Genomic DNA, 23,466 nt, shown 5'->3' on the forward strand with positions numbered 1-23,466 from the left:
TCAGACGTTTGACCTAATGTGAACTGAATTTGTCTCTCCACCGATCCTGTGCAGGCTGCATTGCACGGACTGTTACATCGCCCAATCAGCACCTGCTGCGTTCAGAAGATGTGGTGAGCTGCTGCCTGGACCTGAGCATTCCCAGCATCTCCTTCAGGATCAATGGCCAGCCTGTTCAGGGCATGTTTGAGAACTTCAACTCAGAGGGCCTTTTCTTTCCTGTGGCCAGTTTCTCTGCGGGGGTCAAGTTAGTGTTTAAATGGAAATTCTTTTCACAGTATTACAATCTAACACAATCAGTATGTGGCCACTGCATAATATGTCACTGAGTGTGAAAAGGTAGACAGTCATGGTTTCTGTGAAAGACTTAGATATAACATCAGTCCGATTTTATACTTCAAAACTACATTCAACTTCCACTTCAACAAGTACTGTGTTATACAAGCTCAGGAATTTAAAGCTGAGCTTCATTACTTTAAATTATTATAAGTTGTTATAAGTTACATTTCATGATTCCACACAATTTCCTTCAAGCTTGTAAACGTCCCTCCTGTCACCCATGACCCTGCAGAGTGCGTTTTCTCCTCGGGGGGCGTCATGGAGAGTTCAAATTCCTCCCCCCTTCAGGCTACGCCCCCTGCTTTGAGGCAGTGTTGCCCAGGGAGAAACTCAAACTGGAGGCCAGCCAGGACCAGACTGTAGCCAGAGACCTGCTGGGACCCACTGTCACTCTGAGCCAGGCTGCATTCACACCCACCCCTGTGGACACCAGCCAGGTAGTGACAAAGTAATGCTTTAAAGCCTTGTTACACCTAATCAATGAAGTGACTGAAAGCTGATGGCCCAGCCCCCTGTGTGTGTGTGTGTGTGTGTGTGTGTGTGTGTGTGTGTGTGTGTGTGCGTGTGTGCGTGTGTGTGTGTGTGTGTGTGTGTGTGTCTGCTTAGATTGTTCTGCCATCTCACTTGGAGAGAATCAGGGAGAAACTTGCAGAAAACATCCATGAACTGTGGGTGATGAACAAGATCGAACTGGGATGGACGTACGGTGTGGTGAGTATGGAAACATGAGTCTTATTCAGTCAGTTCTGTGGTTAAGATGGGTGGGAAGGCAGGTTTAATGGCCAAGGGTAAAATTTTTCACACACACATTTAATAAATGTATTGTGTGTACATTTATTAAATGTACACACTATTAATAAATGTGTGTGTACGTACATACATTCATTTCTTGTTCCTTTTTACATAAATGCTAAAATGCTGCTAGAGTCATGGCTGTGAGAACAGATGTAATACGTGATGTTTCGTTCATTTTTGTGTGAATTGCAGGTGCGAGACGATAACAAGCGGCAGCACCCCTGCTTAGTGGAGTTTTCAAAGCTTCCTGAACAGGAACGAAGCTACAACCTGCAAATGTCTCTGGAGACTCTGAAGTAATGCAGCTGCAGACGTTGCTTTAATTGAAATATCTATGAGTGACATCCAGTTCTGACAGGGACAGTGCACTTCTAGATAAACCTTCAGTGGAAATACTGCTGAGAATACTTGCATGTGTTTAGTTTATCCTGGTAAAGATGTGCTTAAAGGCTTATAAAAAAATGTTTTTATGGTAAGTGTAAGTTACCACTCTTTTCTACAAATGTCTTACTTTCAAGGTTTTTTAGCACCTTATCATCCTTCTCATTGTGTGTGGTTGCAAAATAAACTGAGGTCTTCTGAAGCCTTTAGTTCCACTTCCAGTTGTTCTAAACATTTTAATTATGCCTCTGGTAGTAAACATGTTCATTTATAAATGTAAGTGTTGTATTAATTTCCTGCTTTGTGATAATCAAAGCAAGAAATGAATTCATTGGATGGTCTTTCACTTTCCAATGAATTTCCAAAACAATTGTCTGTGTCATATTTATACCTCAGGAAAGTAAAAGGTCCACTTGAAAAGTTTTATTGATTTCAATTCTGTGTTGCAGAACCTTACTTGCTTTGGGATGCCATGTTGGATTAGCAGATGAACATGCTGTTGAAAAAGTAAAGAGCATGAAACTATCACCAACGTGAGTCATACCCACAGTTTGACAGTAGCTGAAAAGCAGTTCAGTTCATTTACTGTATATATCAATTCACAACAAATGTCCTCACAATGCACTTTACAAGACAAACCGATTCAGTCAATTACATACATTCAAGTTTTATCAATGTAGAAATATCTTATAAAATGCTGTCAGGTGTGCTTTACTATGCTAATTGGTGAAACGTTTTTCTCTCCAAGGAAACCCAGACCATGTTGAGTCACTGAGTTTGCAGCAGTCTGTCAGACTGAGCATGTACTGACACGTAACAAATCCCTTTAAACAGGAAGGAACTTCCAGCAGAACTCACGGCTGATTAGAGGTCAGCTTCCTCTGAGGGCCTGAATAGAGACAGAAACAAACGAGATGTATTAGGCCTAGGGTGATTCTTATGTTTAAGAAAATATCATGAGTTAATGCCAGCAGTTGCTCTTTTAAATGCTAAATAGGAGAGTAACACAGTTAAACTCTGAGCCAGTAGTGCAACGAATGGGGGGGGAAGGGAAAATGGAGTGAGCATACTGACATACTGCCAAAGGAACATCTGATCATTCTAGTTTCATGTGATCAAACAAACCAGCTGAACACTTAGAGGATCAGATCAACAGTAATGTTCCACATTATTCAGAATAAAAAAATACCTCAGGCTCTTTTGTTACCAAGCAGCTTTGTCTGACAGTGTTGTCCTCCAACCCAATCTGTGCAGGTATGAGTTGTCCAGTGGCTACAAACCTGCTCCTCTGGACCTGGGTCACATCAAGCTGACTCCCACACAGGAAGCAATGGTGGACAAGCTGGCTGAAAATGCCCACAATGTTTGGGCAAGAGACCGAATCCGTCAGGGCTGGACATATGGAATCCAACAGGTGAGAGACCAGCTTGTGGAGTTGGGCCTTCTCTGCCCATTTCAGCTATATATAGAAAAAATGATAACGTGTCAAACATGAAAAAACACAATAAGGCTATGACATGATAAAACCACTTACATGATATAAAAAGACAAACTATTGTGCTTCCGTTCAAAAGCTTTTAATAATAAATATTTCCCACAGAATACTATAAATGCAGAGAAGATTTGAGTGATTTATCTGCAGTTTTGGATGAAGAAGCTGGACGTAGTGATGATGAAGCTGGTTCTACTGAAGGACTGAAGCCAGATTTATTTGAGCCAGATGGTTCGATGAAGAAGCAACGATGACTCCAAGGTGTCTGCTGAGCAAGAGTCCGTGTCTGTGTCTGCATGTTGTCTGCGTCCGAGGCTGCTGATTTAGCCTAATGCTAACTGATGATCCCTCTATGCAGTACAAGATTATAGCGAAGAAATATTATACAGTTATCAGAAGTAGAAAAATCAAACTCAAAATGTGGAAAAGGGAGGAACAGGAAGGCTGGTTATTGAATTCCATGATCAGAATATTCATTTGTTGGAACACACACAGAACTTGAAGCAGTTCCTTTTAAGTAACTGGATTATTTGAGTTAAACTAGGATTAAAGATAAAATCACTGAATGGTGATAAACAGATTTATGAGTATAACATAAATCTGTTTATCACCATTCAGTGATTTGGAGGCAACAGACGTCCTGCTCCAACCTTTCACCGTCTGACTCTTCCTCCCCAGAACCTCGGAGTCATCGTTGCTTCCTGAACTATTTGGCTCAAATAAATCTGGCTCCAGTCCTTCAGTAGAACCAGCTCCCTCTTCCTCATCTCTCCATCTAACCTCTTCCTCCAAATCTGCAGATCCTCACAACGACCCAGTTACATACAAAAACAGCAAAACTGCATTTAGAGTATTCTGTGAGAAATATTTATCATCAAAACTTTTGTATACACAGAATGGGAACACAATAGTTCTTCCTTCTATATCATGTAAGTGTTTTTATTGTGTCAGGGACACTTTAGAAGCCTTGTAGAACAAGATGGTTTTTAACAGGTTTTCTAAAGTGTAAAGTCAGTAAAGTGAAGCTGCAATGGAAAACAGCTCCAGAGTCTAAGAGCAACAGACTCCTAAATGTAGATTTTCACTTTGCGTGAGGAACAACAGAGAGATTCTGGCTGGTGGGATTGAAGGCTAAATGTTTTTGGTAAAAAGATGACTTAAATAGCTGGGCCATTTATTAATAGATTAGTTTAAATCAAACTCTAGTAGGAGCCAGAGGAAAGCACATAACACAGGTGATATGAGTGTGTTTCAATAGGTTTAGTAAGACATCTGGCTGCTTCGATCAACTAACTTGCGGGAGGGAAATTGATAATCTGTCCAGACTGATAAAAAACACATTTCAGTTTTCAAAAAATACTGACACAAATCCATAAATAATGTTTGCTAAATCTGCTTGAAAGAACAGCTCTTGTCTTAAATAATTCTGAAATGAAAGAAACAGGAATAAAGATCTGAAATGAGTGGTTCATCTTTCTAATCAAAGAAGGAAATGACTCACTCACTGAGCCCCATCCTGAAAGGTAGAAGAGCTTGGATAAACATTAGATCTGATGTCCATTACCTTTTTTTTTTTTTTTTTTTACATTTTTATAAAAATACATGTGAAACATGTTAGAGCAGAAACAATGCTGTTAATACTATCAAATTTGAGTGGAGAATGAGAGTGTGAGGAGTCCAAACTGTGGTGCCAGCTGTGCAGTGAGTCAGGATTCTTCCAGCAGCAGAGCTGGGCTTTCTACAGCATCAGGTGACAACCAGTGAAGGAAATAACTAGGAGTGTGAAAACCAACCCTGCACTGAAATATCTTAAATAAAGTATTGTTTTAGGGTTGGACACCTGGAACACGGAGGAACATTTTAAACATTATTCACCAGTAGAGACATAGTCACATGCCTCTGTACTCGATGAGTAAATATGGAAGTCGAATGAGCCTAATCACCAACCTTCTAGTTGTTTTTTCTTTTTACCATATGCATTTTCAGGCCATTAACATATTGTCAAGACCTTTTTCTCAACAAAGCCAATCGTGGTAAAATTTTGAGTCTGTTCATACTTTGACTTTTTTACCTTTACATTCAAACTCCCCTGAATCCGATGGATCTATAAGCTCTTACATTGCATCTGGAATGTTTGATTTATCCCTTTGATGACTAATGTAATATTTCTTCAGCTCTGTTTACTGATTCTCCTCAGAAACTAATCCACTCCAGCCCCTCCTTTGGGAGGGATGTCTCACACATTGAAAACCTCTGCTGTGAGTCAGCAGTTTTTTCTCTCGGGTGACTGACTCACTTGAGAGGAACAATGTTTTATAATTAGCTGCCATTGCACTAAAGTGTTGTAAAAACATAACAGAATTTGTTATAGTTGACTGTCTTAACTTTTCTTCCTTGTCAGGATGTGAAGAACCGGAGAAACCCTCGCCTTGTTCCATACATGCTGCTTGATGAGAGAACCAAAAAGTCTAATAAAGACAGTCTGAGAGAGGCTGTTAGGACTTTACTGGGCTATGGATACAACCTAGAAGCTCCAGACCAGGATCATGGTACAATTCCCAGCTGATGCTAAATGTTTTCAAGCTCAATATTTTCAGTAAAAGCATTTTAAAGCAAAATAAATTTCAAACTTAATCAGACGTATAGCATATCAGAGGGAAAAATATTGTATATAACACAATATGGTAGTCTAGTCCCTCCAGGATGTTACAATGTTTTTTGTGTGATTGTTTCAGCCTAAAATGACTGATTTTACAGCATTTTTCCCAAAAGGTTGCAGTGAAAGTTGCTCATTTTATTCAACTTTATATTTGGCATAATGTATAACCTTCCCAAAAATGACAAAATTTCAAGATGGTTAATATTTAAAGTGAAAAGAACACTGTCAAGTTGAAATAGAATCTTTAATAAAAATCTAATCATGTCCTAAGAAGTTGTCACAGTGCAAAGGAAGAATTCCATACTGGTCATTCAAGTTAATGTGAACTGTTCATATAGTAGAAGTAAAACCTATAGAACATCTCAAAATGGTTTTTACAACAGAAAATAGGCAAATGTTAGTGTTCAGGACAGGAGTGGGTAACTCCAGGCCTCCAGGGCCGGTGTGCTGCAGCTTTTAGATGTGTCTCTGCTTCAACCAACCTGAGTCAAATAATGAGGTCATTAGCAGAACTGCACTTAGGAGGTTATTCAGTTATTTCACGTGTCAAACTCAAGGCCCGGGGGCCAAATCCGGCCCGCCATAACTTTTAATGTGGCTCTCTAGATTCTTGACTAAACACCAAGTGTGCTTAAATATTATATTATCAATCAAATCAATGCAGTTTTTATCTGCTTACTGCCAACTGCCAACATCAAGGAGAAGCTGCTGGTGTCCTTCTACAAGTGCTCCATAGAGAGCATACTGACCTACTGTATCTGCGTCTGGTATAACAGCAGCACTACGGCTCAAAGGAAAGCTCTCCAAAGGGTTGTGAATACAGCCCAAAAAATCATTGGCTGCCCTCTCCTCTCACTGGAGGACCTGCACAGTGACCGCTGTCTAAGAAAAGCACAACACATCACAAAGGACACTTCTCACCCCGGACATTCTCTGTTCACACTGCTGCCTTCAGGCAGAAGATACAGAGCAATCAGAACAAGAACCAACCGTCTCAGAGACAGTTTCTACCCGACAGCATTAATAGGCCAATTGTGCCAGAATATATTGATAAAACCTGTTCACAAACTGTTAAAATATCAATCAATTCTTAAAAATAAATAATATTATAGGACATCTTTTCAGTCCCTCCAGGATTTTGTGTTTGTGGTGCTAATTTGGAAATATTTGCAATATTTGGGCTTATTTATAACGGTAAATGCGACTTTTTAGTATTTCGTTGTACAAATCATGGACTGCAATCTGATTAATCAATTAAGGCAAAGGCAGCTGTTCAGTACAAGTAAGAAGGTTTTTGAGCAAAATCTGCAATAAACTTCAAATTATGCCTTAGTGCAGAAATTTGCTGATTTTGTGTGAATTTTCACAATAACTCAAGAAACTGGAGGGAATGATTGATATAATTTGAGATAGATAAATCTTTATTGTCATTGTCACAAGGACAACGAAATTCAAAAGGTGCCATCAGTCGGTGCACATGCCCAAAAACAAAAAATAACTGTCTCACAATTCACACACAATGCAAGAATCAACAAACAACTGGCAAAAAAAACAACAACAAAAACAAAAAAAAAACCAATAAATAAGAACAGCCACATTCTCACATACATCATTTATGATGATTAATGGTTGTTTTTGATTGCATTTAGTTTTGTTAAGAGCATTCATGATCTTGATTTGGTCCAAAATGAAAATGAGTTCGACACCCCTGAGCTATTTCATTGAAGTGTGTTGGACCAGGGAGATGTCTAAGAGTTGCAGGATACTGGCCTTTGAGGACCAGGATTGCCAGCCCTGGTTCAGCATCATCCAGCTTACATAAGCATGTTTCACAAAAACAGGACAGTGAATTAAGATGGGATTTTCCAGATATCCTGGCTTAATTCGGTTAAGCCTTGGTTCGGTTTCACAAAAGCAATAGCACATGAGTTTCCATGGTGATTTATCTTGTGCAGCTAGTGTGCTCCAGACAAGGCTAACAGCCAGGCTTAGATCATCCTTGTTCCTTACCTGTTCAGTCAGCAGTCACATCAATCAGAAGCCAATAAGTTTTCTCATTGGTAACTTCCACTGTATTTTGTATAGAATATTTAACCTGAACTTTGTTTCACCATTGTGTAGTTATGAGACTGGTTGTTTAATTGCCTTATTATTCAGTGTACCTCCTTCCTTTTCTAACTCTGCAGCTGCTCAGTCTGACGTCAGCAATGTGTCTGCAGAGAGATTTCGCATTTTCAGAGCAGAGAAGACCTACTGCGTTAACACTGGGAAGTGGTACTTTGAGCTGGAGGTAAGAGAGAATGATAGAATAATCAACACAGAAATTATATTGATGGTGAATCTTTTAATAACCAATAACTGAAACTGAGTATTTGGCTATTATTTCTGATAATCAGGTGGTGTCCTAAGTTGTGCTAAATCCTTATTTTAGTAAAGTAACTTAATGCTTGTGGGCATATTTACTATATAATTAGAGTCAAAGCAATTAGGAATTTTGAAATTATAGATATTAAGGTTCCATGTCATAAAGGCCCATTTTGAGGACAGTGAAATTGAACTTTTAATCTTGGAAAAAAGGAAATTCTGATTTCTGAGTTCAAACAGAGGGCATTATAGCCCTGTTCAGTCTTGGTTTAATGGGCATCATAACTAATCTGTGCATCAGCACCACAAGCAAAATTTGTCCCTGATATCTGTTCATCTAATCTGTACAGAATAACTGAATCTTAGCTTTGTGCTTTACGAGGAAATAAACCATGTAGCTCCTTCACTTGGAATCATTAAACACCACAGTAGAGCAACCGACAGTTCCCTGGAACAACTTCAGTAGTCAAGGTACATTGCACTGTGTAGAAATGACAATGTAACATGTAATCACAGCTTGATCAATCAGCACAAAAAAACCATCTAACTGCATTTCAGAGATAAATTCACTCACGGGCCAAACAAACAAATATCCACAGGACTGTATAATTAGTTTAGATTAATTGTTTCGCAGTTGTTTACACATTTGTTTTTAGTTTCTAACAAGAGTCCTCATAGTAACGTTCTGGTTGAGGGGAGTCACTTCGGGTCAGTGGGGGTCCCTCAATGACTCTCAGGACGGATTGTGTGCAGCCCACAAAGGTAACATGGATACAATGCTTTTAGACCTGTATTTACCGCCCAATCATCTAGAATGCATGTTAGTGACAGATGTGACCAAGGCCTGTGACTTGAGCTTCACTTCTTCTGCACTGCATTCCTAGATTGTTCCTGCTGGTTTCTTTAGGTACTGACAGCTGGAGAAATGAGGGTGGGCTGGGCAAGGCCAGGCTGTCTACCAGACCAGGAACTGGGATCTGATGACCAGGCTTTTGTCTTCGATGGTTTTAAGGTGATGGATGGATGGATGGATGGATGGATGGATGGATAGATGGAAATTGAATTATTTACCAATTGAAGCAGTTGAATTAAGCTGGTTCAACTAATTTCTTTTTACAGTGTGCCGAAACTTGGGGACCAGGGAAAACCCCTTAAAGAACCTAGTGTAGTACCTACAGAAGCCTAAAAAATCCAAGCTCTTTTACTGTAGTGAGTAGGCCATGTTTTCACTGTGCTAGCGTTCTTCAGCTCAGTACCTATTCCTTCAGCAGAAAATCTGTGAACAAGGAACTTAACTTTGCACTCAGTTCAACTTTGACTTCCAGCCCTGTGTCTTGTAATATCTTTACAACTTTCTCAATAGCGTTCCCCAGGAGAGAGATAGGCATTAAACACATAAAGACGGGTCAAGTGTATCATGTGTTGAAAGAGAACATGAAGTTACTGATAGCAGGAGCACTGCCAATCGCAGCTCCTTCAGGCAGGTATCTCAATTTTTTTGAAGATTAAATAGCAGAGTGAGGAAAAATTGTTAAAATGTCCTTCAACAGCCTACGCCAGTCATGGCACAGCTTCAGTTGTAGTCTAGGATAATTTAAGCACTCTAACTATACGCTTTGTCAAAAAGAAAGGTTTTAAGCCCAGTCTTCAAAGTAGACATAGTGTCTGACTCTTGAGCTAAAACTGGCTCCAAAGGAGAGGACCCTGATAACTACACCAGTCACATTTATCCTGTCACAAACATACAGTCTTTGTAGAGTGACCCTTTGTTCAATAAATTATATTTTCTTGTTTTATTGTTTTCTTCAGTTGACATACTATTTATATTTTATCTACTTCTCTTCAGTTGGTTTTTAATCTTTTGAAGTGCTGTCTGAGTGGGTGATAAGTGTGAACCAGTCCAAAAATACCAGAGTTGTGCTAACTTATAACTCTGGTTTCTGGTCTGGTACCCTAGTTTGTCACTTTTTGAAGGACTAATTATTGCATCAGTTGGAATCAGCAGTTGAATGACGGCATGTGGTGTTAATCACCACTGGTCCAATCAGGGAGACCAGAAAACATTACAGAGTCCAACACTGTTTCGACAAACCTACACAAGAAGGCAGAATTCAATTTTAATGAACTCAGATTGATATAAACAGATGACATTACAATCTCCATTTATTTCTCCGGTTATCTTTTCCTTGAGGTTTCAGATAGGCTTTGATATGACCATTGTTCTAGCCCCTGGAATGCATTTAGAGATGGTCCTTGGTGTCTTGATTGTAATATTTCTGACCATGAGGCTGGAAGATATCAGAGGTAGCACCTCATTATCATCACATCACCTGATGTTGATGATAGGCAATTATGTATAATTGTGTAAATGTGGATGGCTGTTAGTCCTGTCTGTCTCTGTGTCACTCAGTGATGGACTACCAACTGGTCCAGGTTGTACTCCAGCTGTTGCTCAATGACCACTGGATAGGTACCATTCACCCGGTGATCTTACAAGCAGTTTTAGACAATGGCTGGATGGAGGGCTGCCCAATCACAGACCTTCCTAGAAAGCACTGATATGTGTGTGTATTTGCGTGTTTTGCAGGTCCAGCGCTGGCATCAGGGCAATGAGCACTTTGGCCGTGCCTGGCAGACTGGTGATGTAGTGGGCTGCATGGTGGATCTGAACGAGCACACAATGATGTTCACTATGAATGGAGAAGTGCTGCTGGATGATTCTGGATCTGAGCTGGCCTTCAAGGATTTTGAAGTTGCTGAAGGTAAATGTGCTTGAAGCTAACACTGAATCTAATTCATTTCCATTGTGACAGAAAGACACAGTGGTTTAAAACTAACTTTGGTTTGATGTCTCTTAGTGGCCAGGTCTCTGATGTAATATGCATAGTACTGTGACTTCCTGAATGAGTTGTCCATATGCACTTTAAGTAATAGACATGATGCCGGCTCCACCCCCATATTTGACGTAGAGTAATCCTCCCCCAATTATTCCAGGGCATTTGTCAGCAACTGACCAATCGGCGTCACAAGTACACACCCCTTATCAAGTGGAACTGACCTCACAATATTGACAGTGTTCATCATAGCAAACTTGCTGCGGTCAGAGAGATTTTGAGGAAAATAATAAATAATCATGGTCTAAGCTGTCGGTGAGGAATGTACAATCCCGACAGCCGTTAACCAGAACATTTAGAGGGCGGAATACAGTTTATTACATTTCCAAAACCAAAAAGGAGTCTGGAATAACACAAGAAATGGATCACAGCCTGCAGCCCACCTCATGTCCCGTTGAATGAAACCGATGGACGGAGCTACCATGTTAGTGAGCAAAAAGGTAACAGGTAGTAAACATCCCATTTTTTTGCCATAACGACACTTACTGATAGTCAAATCAAGCCCTGTACCAGTTAATTAGGCAAATAAATAAACACACCTCAATAAAGAAAACTATACCTAGATATCCTGTTTGTCTTGAATGGTGCTTTAATCTAGACAATGTCATATATATATTGCTCTACTTCCACATGGGGGCGGAGCCGGCGACATGTCAATTGTGGATGACTGCCCTGGACAATGTGGACAATGGTCATTCATTGGAGTCCCAAAGACTTAGAAAGGCCTTTGTAATATGACTTTGAACTAGGTTAGCTTATGTCATGTTTTCAAACAAGTTCTGTTTAAGTGATTTCTTGATCCACAGGTCTGATTGTAATCCTTCTGTGGTGTGATTTAGAAAAATTCTGTCAAAAAATGCTGTTAATCACATTTATTCATGGTTTAATAAGGGGGGACAGGGGTAACCTTTTATTTCATTTCCTTTTGGGATCAATAAAGTATTTTTGAATTTTGAATTTTTTGAATTTTCACAAAGGGTCAGGTTGGTTTAGATAGGTTTTTTTTCTCTTGATAAATACAATCACCATTTAGAAACTGCCTTTTTAATTACTCTGGTTATCTTTGTCAGAATATTAATTTGATTTCAAAATATTTAATTATGTTTTTCTGATGAACATTTAGAAAAAGTTAGTTTTTGATAGTTGTGCTTTTCTTCTGTGTTCGAAAGTAATTAGACTAAATGCTATATGCATCCAAATACTAAAGCTTTATTTCCCTTTTTCTTTTCTGGAACCAGAGTTGTATAATTTGTGTATATATTATTTATTTCAAATATTTGATGTACTGTAATTGGTGATTTTGTGAAGTAGGAGAGATAGGTACTGCGGTGGGACATGTTTTCTCTCATACACACTTCTATAGACTCATACATACACACTTAGAAGACTAAATTAGCCCATATAGATTATTAAAATATTGGACATGTACAATTTTTCTCACACTACTACGGACTCACACACACACACACACACTTAAAATTGCACATATACACTATTCACACATACACGCCTACATACCATTTAAAGCATACAGACATACTTGACTGAATGAGAAGTCAGAAATGTATGTGCGTGTGAACTAATACTAGACTGAATGAATGGGTGTACATGTACGTATGTGTATGAGAGGCTCGCACTCGTCTGTGTGAGAGGTGTCATGGAAGAGGCGGGGCATAATTTGGAGATGCATTGCACATGCGTAGATCCCACACTGAGCAACATTGGCACGACCAATAGGTGACAGTGTTACAGGGAAATGATCAACCAATGACAGTGAGCTTTAGAGATTGTAATTAGCCATGAACAGTCCTATAGTGTTCTTTAGATAATAGGACAAGCAATTTTTCATAGTATTTTCTCATCACTGGATCTAACAAGCAGCTGACCTGTGCCTTAAACTAAAGAGCTCCTATGACCACTGATGTGTCTGTGCTATATTTTCGAAAGGTAGCACCGACTGATAGACATAGATGTCTAGATGCGCTACGGTAGGAGAATTTGACTAGGTAGCACAGATAGTCAGAACATCATAGGAAATCTTTTGCTTAAGGCACAGGTCACACTGCTCATTAGATTTGGCGATGAGAAAATACTATTTGTCATGAACTGCGGTGTGGATGTGTGGTGAGGGAGACGCGATGGAACCAGGTTAGATGAATAATGAGGATTTAATGAATAAAAATCCCAAAACAGTCCACAAACACCGGGCAGCACGGCCGAGCGGAAGCCAGGGCTCGACGCCGGTAGCAACCGGTTACACGAAGGACTAGACGACACATACAACCAAGCCAAATGAGACGAGGACCCGACAAAGACACAGAGGTGACATTAAATACACAGGGGGTAATCAGGGAATGAGAAACACCTGGGGGTAATCGAGGGGAGAACAGGACAACACGGAGGCACAGAGACACAGAAAACTCGAAATAAACACACAGAAAAACACGGAACATGACAGTACCCCCACCCTCAAGGACAGCTACCAGACGCCCAAAAACAAAAACACAACAAGGGTGGGCGGAGGGGCGCTGGACGGGGGGCCAGAGTCCAAAACAACAAAAAACTACCCACAAGGTGGGCGGAGGCAAAGGAGGCGGGAACCACGGAGGTGGTCCGGCGGTCGCCCGCGGCGCTGGAGGCGGCGACTACGAGTCTCTGGTGCCGCCCTGAGGCGACAACGAACACTGAGAGGCGGGATCTCGGGAGGAGCACTGAGAGGTGGGGTCTCGGGAGGAGCACTAGGAGGTGGGGTCTCGGGAGGAGCACTAGGAGGCGGGTCTCGGGAGGAGGGACGGAACTCGGGGGCTCTGGAGGAACTCTGGGGGAGTCAGGTGGGGCTGAGAACCCACTAACTGGGACCGCCTGTCGACTTGGAGCAGTCTCTAGAGCGCGGGCATGAGGCTCGGGAAAGCTGGCAGGTGCGCCGGCTGAATCGGGCTCGGGTACGGCGGTGAAACGCCGGCTGGATGTGCTGATCCCGGAGACGCTGGTGCTGGGCTGGCGGAAAGATAGTCCGGCTTGGGAGGCAGAGGGTTACCTTTCAGCACAGCAGCTGCCGTCAGGCACTCCCACTCTGCCTCCTGTTGCAACTTCGCCAGCCCCAGATGCAGAAGTCACGGGATCCATTTGTCCAGGTATATCACCAAGCGTGTGGAAATGTTCAGGCGGTGACGGGCGGAGTATGGTCTTACCACCGCCGCCGTCATAGTCCTTTATGGTTTTAAATAATCCTGCTGGATCCATAATAAAGCTAGCCTCACTTCGGTTGTGGTCGGGTCCTACTGTCATGAACTGCGGTGTGGATGAGTGGTGAGGCAGACGCGATGGAACCAGGTTAGATGAATAATGAAGATTTCATGAATAAAAATCCCTAAACAGTCCACAAACACCAGGCAGCACGGCCGAGCGGAAGCCAGGGCTCGACGCCGGTAGCAACCGCTTACACGAAGGACTAGACGACGGAGACGACACATACAACCAAGCCAAATGAGACGAGGACCTGACAAAGACACAGACACACAGGTGATACTAAATACACAGGGGGTAATCAGGGAATGAGAAACACCTGGGGGTAATTGAGGGGCGAACAGGACAACACGGAGGCACAGAGACACAGAAAACTCGAAATAAACACACAGAAAAACACGGAACATGACACTATTAAAAATGGTGAATGCTTGTCTTATTCTGTCCTTTCTCAAATTACACATTTTGCCAAAGTTGCTCAGTCTGGAATCCATGGATTCATGATGCCATCTGCAAAATTATGCCCTGTCTTTTCCATGAAACTTCTCTCTCAGACAAGTATGAGTATCTCATTCATATACATGTAATGTCATTCATTCAGTCTTTGATCAGTTAATTTGTATCAATGACCTGCCGGCGACGTGTTTGTTTCTTTTAGGTATTATTTTGTTTTGCATATCAACCAGTCACAGTTCCTAGAAGACAGCATCACAACTAGCAATTTCTTCAACCACACAAACAGAAAGACAGAGCTACTGACTGGATCATTCTGAAGCTGGGACTCCTTGGCAAGAATGTTTAGGCTAAGTTGGGAGCTCTCCGAGAGGACTTAGAGAATCTTTGAGAATACGGACCCAGAAGTCCAGATATTTAACCTGTTTAACAGGTCATAAACCTCTCTGTAGTTTCTGTGTAAATCTGTTTTTTTTTTGATGCAATGAAGACAACATCTTACTGAGTTTGACAGATCAGACCGTTTGTGGTATTACGAAATAAAATGGGCACCATGGGTAACTTGAGTACTTATGTCTGTCCCAGGCTTCATCCCAGTCTGCAGTCTGGGAATGTGTCAGGTTGGGAGGATGGATTTTGGTAAAGATGTCAGCACTCTGAAGTACTTCACCATCTGTGGCCTGCAGGAAGGCTATGAGCCATTCGCCGTCAATATGAACCGAGATGTAACCATGTGGCTCAGCAAGAGGCTGCCTCAGTTTGTGCCTGTTCCCCCCAACCACCAACACATTGAGGTAAGCAGAGCTACACGCTGTGATATTGTAGACAGGACAATCAAATGGTTACCAAACAATACTTTTGTTTGGGCTTTGAACATCAGCCGTAGTTTGATGTTTTTAGGAATCCTGCTGACCCAGTTTTGCCGATTGCTAAATGTTGTGTTAAGTCTTGTGGCTGTAGGTGGAGGAAGGGTAGTCGTTTAATATCCAAAAAGAATCAGGATTTCTTAGCCTTGGACTTTACACAACAAACATTCTACATCGGTGTTTGTGAACCTCATGTGTGCGCCAGGGGTGACATTAACAGAATATATTTTTGTACTAGACCGTCTGGTTTTTTTTTAAATGACGCAAAAAAATTTAGACTAAGACACTGACATGTACATGTACATTATTTTTCCTACTGTACTTGATAAGCTGTGGTCCACTGAGTTTGATGTCCAAATCTTTTGTCTAGCAGACTAATATAATGAATTCAAAAGTACAACTTTTTATTTTACGCAATTAAAACTTGTTTTATCTGTTTACCAATTAACAAACATGAAATATTTAAATGAAAGAAAATACTCAACTATTTAAATAAACAATTTGTACACAATTGAAAACCTGAAGTACTTAAATTCTCACGTTTGTTTAATTAAAGGGAAGATACAATTTCCATATTTCAGGCTTTGTGTCACTCTTTTTCTGGAAATTCATACTGTACTATCAACTTTTATGAGTGGATGCAGCCATGTCTGCTTCGGAATTCATGTTTTTTCATGTTTGTTGCAATATTTTCTGCACAGTTAATATTAAACAAAAAATATTTAATGAAAAAAAGATTGTTTTGTACCCAACACTTTCTACTAAGATTTACATTTAGAAAGTTATAAAAAGTGTCCATCTGCATCAACACTTTGTGTGCTGGTGGGCTGGGTACTATTCCTGAATTGAAGCCTAAGGCCACATAATAAAATCATTTCACCAATTAACCCCCCCTCCCCCACCCCGGGTCATTGGCTTAAACCTTAAACCTAACCCTAACCCTTAATGTGAAGTCATTTTATTTTAACCCTTGTGTTGTCTTGCGGGTCAAAAGTGACCCACTAGCATGTTTAGCTGTAGAAAAAATACCCTAAACCATCTTTTTCCGACTTAAAATTGTATGACTTTTTCGAAATTGACCCCGTCATTAGAAAAAGTAATACTTTGTCTTTGTTTATATTTCCATGTGGGCTGTACACCACTAGGGTAAAAGGATTGTCTTATGGGTCATTTTGGACCCGTGAATTGTAAAACCATTTAAACACCAGAAAAAGAGTTCAAAGCTCACACACAAACTCTCTCTAATACACCCCCACACACACCCCCACCACCCCACACACACACACACATGCATCCCCCCTCCCCCCACACACACATATACACACATATCAAAGAAACTGGATTGATATACAAATTGAACTTGCATTTGACCTGCACCTGCATGATCAACCAGGAGCTAATCCCTCACATCACACAAGTTCCCAAACACAACAGAAAACTGTATCAAACATAATGAAAACAAATTAGGTATAGAGGATATGAAAGTCTGCTGAATCTGAGTACCCCTAGTTGTTCCTTGCTGATGCCATGAGTAGACGTTTCACTGCCCAACAGGTCCTACATTGTATGTTTGCACATATTGTCCTACATGGAATCGTCGATCGCCACTTCCTCTGATAGTTCAACATAAGTTGAACATCTTATGTTAAACAAATTCTTGTGCTGAAGATGTCCAACGTAGGAGTGTCTTCATATGGTGAAGAATATCTTCAAGATGTTGAACATTTTGTGTTCAACGTGGGATGTTCTTCATCTTATGTTTGACGTGGGGAGTTAAGGATGTTCTTTGTCTTATGTTGAAGATGTTCAACATAAGTGCATCTTTATAAGATAAAGAACATCTCCATCTCATGGGGATGTTCTTCATCTTAAGTTCAAAGTGGGGAGCGTTCACACTGCAGCCTCAAGTGACCCAATTAAATTTGTTTTGACGTAACGGGACCTGTACCTGATCTTTTCATGACTGTCTGAACAACACAGGTCGGATTCTTTCTGAATTTGACCCAGGCCACTTGGATATCCGATATGTATCCGATTCAAACCTAATGTGCAGGTCGCATTCATTCTAATTCACTCTAAGCATCCTGATACGCATAAGCGGGAAGAAACACAACAACCATGAAGGACTATAATGAGGATTAAGTTGTTAATATGCTGCTCCGGTTGGACAACAATTTCAAATGTGTTAGCTATGCTCCACCGTTAGCATCCATGCTTACTTCTGCAAACACTAAGCACTTCTTTTTCTGGCGGTTGGGAAAACACTGAGCACATTGATGTTATTGCGCCCTCTACTGCGCATGCGGGACACTTTCAGGTCATTTGCCCATTCACACTGCAGAACACACACTGTCCTACATGTTTTAGAGGTTTCCCTGCTTTATTGTGCCTGATTCAACTGATTGCCGTTCAACAAACGCCTGTTTATCAGTCATCAATTGAAATCAGCTGAACTGAAGCAAGGAAATGCCTAAAACATGCAGGGCAGTGTGCCTTGAGGACCAGGGTTGGGAAACGCTGACATACAGGTTGCATATATTTGGAAGTGTGAATGGCCACAGCAAAAAAAATCAGGCTGCAGTGTGAACACATAAGTTGTAAAGTGTTTTCAACGCAAATAAATATTGAAGCTGTTGAATTAACTTTGCAAAGATAATTCCAAGCTGTTTTCAGCATAAACTTTTGTGTTCCAGGTGACCAGGATGGATGGAACAGTGGAGTCGTGTCCCTGCCTTAAGGTCACCCAGAGGTCATTTGGTTCCCAGAACAGTTACAATGACATCACTTTCTACAGGCTGAGCATGCCTATAGAGTGCGCTGAATCCAGATCCCCGTCTTATGGCAGCCTGTTCTCACCGAAGAGGGTAACAGATACGACCATTAGATCAGCCTTGCCTTCCACCGATCAAGACCTGCTGCCATCATGACTCATCATAGTTGTTCTACATCATCATTGATCATCAACTAACAATATTTTGCTTAACATGTAAATTTGCCTTATGCATTAGCTTCCTTTTTGCAAAATTCCCAACTCTGATAAAGGAACACATCATACATTTAGTTTAAGCAGCTCTATGGAGAACTATTGGTATTGGACATTTCACCTCACCATCAATAGACAATATTTATATTATTCCTGTAAACTGGTTCTGCGTCTAATTTCAACCAGCCCTGATCTGTTGTCTCTCTCTCTCTCTGTAGGAGCTGGAGGATTTTGAAACTGTGTCAGACTTTGAAGTCTTGTTGAAGTCATCTCATGGTCCCAATGGTCCCAGTGGACATGACAGAGATGAATTCAACAACCACAAAGACTACACCCAGGAGAAGCCTTCCAAGCTAAAGCAACGGTAGCCTGCCTTGTCTTCAAATGTTATTATCCTTCAGATGATTAAAATTTTACCATTTTAATCGGACTCATTTTAGAGACAGGAACTTTGTTCCTGTCTTTGTGTGAGGAATGAAATGGAAACTGAAGCCAGTGATGTGATTTGTCAGGTTCACACTGAAGAAAAACAAGCCAGACAACAGCTGTCCATCATCTGCTCGCCTATCAGAGGAAGTGGCGGTCGACGACAGAGAGGGCTACGAAGTCCTAATGCAAGCTTCTACTGTAAGACGACCAGACCTGCTTCTTCCTATCACTAATGGCCTTATGACTCAAATGCAATCAGAGATGTACACACTTCAAGAACGCTCCAAATAGCTACCCCATAGCTCTACTGCATATCTGCTAGATGCAATACCATAGAATAGCAATGCTGCCACTTTACATTTTAAGACAGTAGCACACACTTTGATCACTAGATGAGCCCAGCTTCCTCAGATCTTTTGGACAGGAACATCCTGCCTCATAATTATCCTTCTCATATGCCAAAAAATCCACACAGGCACACTGCTGCAACTGTGATTCAAATACTGCAGCAATGACCCAAGAAGACAGTGATTTAATCCCAGTTACATAACTGAGATGACTTCAGTGATCAGTGTGGTCTGTTGTGGATTGTTGTTTTGAGGCTGTTAAATGACAGTAGGTAAAGCTGAGCTGACTGAGCCTCTCTGCCTGTGCAGTACTACTACTCAGTGCGGATCTTCCCTGGTCAGGAGCCCAGCAGTGTGTGGGTCGGCTGGGTTACCTCTGACTTTCATCAGTATGACCCAAGCTTTGAGCTGAGCAAAGTCCGAACTGTCACCGTTACCCTGGGAGATGAGAAAGGAAAGGTTCATGAGAGGTTAGTAAAGTCACAGATTTGTTGTAAAAGTAGCTCTGTTCTCCTGTCTCTAATAACACCACCTCATCTATATACGTTTTATCAAGTCTAAATATGTCATACAAGCACTGTGCATGGAAATCATTAAAAAAGTTTAATATTTACCTGTTGTTTCAGAAAGTTAAACTCATGTTATACAAATTTAAATATGCAGCTTAAAATATTTCAAACTTATATTTTTCCATGTGAAGCCTGCCCAAATTCTTGAATGGATTTTTTCACAATCTTGTTGCTGTTTACCTCTCACACTTTTTCCTTCCACTCAACTAATTATGACCCAGTTGTAACTAATACTTAGATTTTTGGGGAAACTAAAGTTTTTACTGCCTATAAGTCTTGAACATCAAAACTACAAGAACTAAAGGCTTAAAATAATGAATCTCTAATGAATTTATATTATTAAAGTTTTATTTTCTGAACTGAAAGAAAAAATACATTAAACTTTTTATGATATTGTAATGTTTTGAGCTGCTCTTTTAGGAGCACACAATATATGAGAATACAATATAGATAACAACCTATAAGAGTTCTATCCGTTTCATAGTTTATGATGTCTAGAATATACATATCTATGAACGTTTTTTATTTAAATTTTCCTCAGCTATTGGCTTTGTTGGCTTTTTGCATGTTTACACTGGTTTAGTTTAGTTTAGTTTAGTTTACACTGTTTAGTTGTTTAATTTAATGTGCAGAGAATGGAAAGGGGACATGCAAAGTCCCAGGATGAGGAATTGTCATTGACAACTAATAACCTGCATATGGGATACCAGGTTTGTCTCTACACTGGTTTCTCAGGTGTGTGTTTACAGCTGTTTATATTCAGCATGTGAGCCTAGATATTTTGGCTGAAGCACCTAGATTCTCCATCCATGGTCTTTTCATCAGAACACAGCAAGAAAAGAGTCAATGACTGCATAGGCTGGTCTTCTGATCTCATTATAAATAGTCTGTCTCATGGTTTTAATGCTTCTGACCCACATGTAAGTAATGTTTTAAAGAGAGAAAACATGAGCCTTAAAAGTTGTATTTTAACATTTATTTTAAAACCGGCTATAAGGAGTTTTCATAGATTTCCTTTAAGCTTTGTAAGAATTATGTTTGAAAGCTTGTGTTGCTTATAATTTTTGTGTCATTATTGTAATAACAAAAAATAATGAAATTAATATTTTAGAGACTACTTGATGAATGACTGGTTCTCAGTCAGGCTCTACTCAGTCTCAGTGTTTATAATCTTCTATCTTTCCCAACAGCTGGATGTTGTGTACAGCTAGGATGTGTTTCAATATTTGTATAAAAATGTGTACTGTGTTTTGTTCATTTAGTGATAATGAATACACTTAAGTCGTTCAGAAATAAGAAGAACTAGAATTTTAGTTCCTCTATACATTTGTCTGTTTCGGATTGTTGGTGGCGGGGGGTTTAATCCTGATGTTAACCTAAAATTTTCTGTCCTACTAAATGTCCTGCAGCATAAAGCGCAGTAACTGCTACATGGTGTGGGCTGGAGAAAGCAGCAGCCCAGGACAGGGCAGGAACAATAACGGCCTGGAGATCGGCTGCCTGGTGGACACAACAAACGGTCTGCTGTCCTTCACAGCCAATGGGAAAGAGCTCAGCATGTATTACCAGGTACACACTGCACACACAGTTCCTTCAACCAAATGTGTCTGCACTTTTTCAAATTTTTTCCACATCAAAAAGTTATTTTAGTGGCATTGGCTGTCTTTTTACTGTATAGTGAACACACATGTTGGTTAGCAACACGCTACATGTTGGAGGCAATGTTATGTGTTTTACAGTCACATATTGCCATTTTATAGCACAATCAGGTAATTGTGTTACCTTCAGTTGTTTATAAAAATGCTGCATATAAAAAACAACTTAAAATAAAATTGACTTTGCAATTTGACGCCTTGAAAATTCACAACCACTTCATGTCAAAGGACAGGAATTCACCTTCAACAAATAGAGGTTGAGGATTGTTTTCACTTTTATCATAATTTTTTATAGTACGTCTGGATGTGTGTATAAATAAATAACAATAAAAAAAAGGCAGACAATGTGCCGGTTTGAATGCTCTAGAACCTGAATGGTCAGGAAAGCCTTGTCCTCTGTTAACAGGTGGAGCCCAGTACAAAACTGTTTCCAGCTGTTTTTGCCAAGGCCACCAGTCCCAACGTCTTCCAGTTTGAACTTGGCCGGATTAAGGTATGTGGGAATCCACATGGGCACAATCTGCAGGATGAATCCTTTTCTACTTTTAGGAGTGTATTAATTGTCTTGCTGTTGCGAAACATCCCCTTATCATGATGCTGCCACCACCATGTTTAACTGTAAGGATGGTGAAACTTCATCTAAACGTGACTCCTGGCACAGAGTTCAGTCTTTGTCTCATTAGACCAGAGAATCTTGTCAGGAGTGTCACTTTAGCAGAAAGACTTCCTAAGGAGGTGGAAGGAAGAAATGTGTCTGTTTTTTTGCCGGCAAACTTTTAATAATTTTTTTTCTTTTTTTTTCTTGCCTGTCTTTGGGTTAGTGATGATGCACAGAAAAATCAGCTAAAATGTAGTGACTGTAAAGGGTGACACAGAGGTTAAACCCTCCTGAATATAAAACTTGGTGACACAAACGCTTTTCTGTTAAACATGCATCATTTTGAACTTTTTCTCCCACAGAGCATAATTTAGAAAGTATGAAGTGTATAACTTCTGGTTTATTAGCACTGATCCATTTTGAATGTAACTGCATCTGGATCTTTGTGGTTGGATCAACCAGTAAATAAAAGTCAAAACATTCTAGTATTTTGTGCTTGTTGGTTGAAATAGTTGTTTTTAGAAAATATTGTTACTTTAGAAATGACAAAACCTCTAATTCTGATAAAAGTATAGATTTTTTTTTCTTCATATACAGTACATCAGCATTGCCCAGGAAACATAACAGAACTTTTTTTTTGTTCAAGATGAAGGTGTGATGTGTTAATGCAGTTGTCCCACTTTATGTGTGTGTCGTGGCAGAATGTGATGCCTCTGTCAGCTGGTTTGTTTAAAAGTGAGAGGAAGAACCCAGCTCCCCAGTGTCCCCCGCGCCTCCATGTCCAGTTTCTCACTCCAGTGTTATGGAGCCGTGTTCCCAATCACTTCCTCAAGGTATGTCGAGGAGATGGCCCTTGCAGATTTTTTGTCAGATCAGATTTTTGAAATAACATGCTAAATTCTAATGTAATCTGTATATATTTTACAATAAATTAAGCTGTATTTGAGAAGGTTTTCATTCTCAGAATATGTCATTTTGATTTCTTGGTTTTCTTCTTTTGTATCTGAGATAATATCTACCACAGTTACTATTGGCATAAAAAAAATAAAGTTATTGAAGGAAAAAAATCGAATTGCTCTGACACAATTTGATTCTTTGACTTTTTATACCAAAAGTTATAGCTATGGTTTTACTTTGAGCTGAACAGTTTGTTTAAGAAAAAATTTAATATAATTAATACCAAGTTTTCAAACCTGCTGTAGATCCTACAGAGGAGCCAATAGAACGACGCAAACAAAAAGAGGCTGAGATTCTCTGTAGGGTGACTGGGCTCTGCCTGTGAGACAGGACAGTCCCTCCGGATGGATGGATAATTCAGTCACTAAACCATGTTTACAGTCAGTCAATGATTCTGACCTTTTTGGAACAGACATCCCATAAGTGAAGAGATGTTACA

The 23,466-nt window shown here is 40.2% G+C and overlaps 1 protein-coding gene across 7 annotated transcripts in view; it reads left to right on the top strand.

The window, feature by feature from the left end:
* Nucleotides 1-23,466, top strand: part of ryr2 (ryanodine receptor 2) — a 144,379-nt gene that overhangs the window by 45,843 nt on the left and 75,070 nt on the right. For all 7 annotated transcript variants that reach the window (XM_023340674.1, XM_023340676.1, XM_023340677.1 and 4 more), the window contains 18 exons: nt 55-247; nt 572-776; nt 946-1,050; nt 1,327-1,430; nt 1,965-2,048; nt 2,770-2,929; nt 5,409-5,556; nt 7,853-7,956; nt 8,938-9,042; nt 10,618-10,792; nt 15,209-15,417; nt 18,183-18,353; nt 18,691-18,836; nt 18,985-19,099; nt 19,558-19,718; nt 21,227-21,386; nt 21,879-21,965; nt 22,772-22,903. In XM_023340674.1, the coding sequence (XP_023196442.1) occupies nt 55-247; nt 572-776; nt 946-1,050; nt 1,327-1,430; nt 1,965-2,048; nt 2,770-2,929; nt 5,409-5,556; nt 7,853-7,956; nt 8,938-9,042; nt 10,618-10,792; nt 15,209-15,417; nt 18,183-18,353; nt 18,691-18,836; nt 18,985-19,099; nt 19,558-19,718; nt 21,227-21,386; nt 21,879-21,965; nt 22,772-22,903 (2,564 nt within the window). The remainder of the gene's footprint in view (nt 1-54; nt 248-571; nt 777-945; nt 1,051-1,326; nt 1,431-1,964; nt 2,049-2,769; nt 2,930-5,408; nt 5,557-7,852; nt 7,957-8,937; nt 9,043-10,617; nt 10,793-15,208; nt 15,418-18,182; nt 18,354-18,690; nt 18,837-18,984; nt 19,100-19,557; nt 19,719-21,226; nt 21,387-21,878; nt 21,966-22,771; nt 22,904-23,466) is intronic.

This window comes from Xiphophorus maculatus, chromosome 10 (assembly GCF_002775205.1).
Source record: "Xiphophorus maculatus strain JP 163 A chromosome 10, X_maculatus-5.0-male, whole genome shotgun sequence".
NCBI classification, from domain to species: Eukaryota; Metazoa; Chordata; class Actinopteri; order Cyprinodontiformes; family Poeciliidae; genus Xiphophorus; species Xiphophorus maculatus.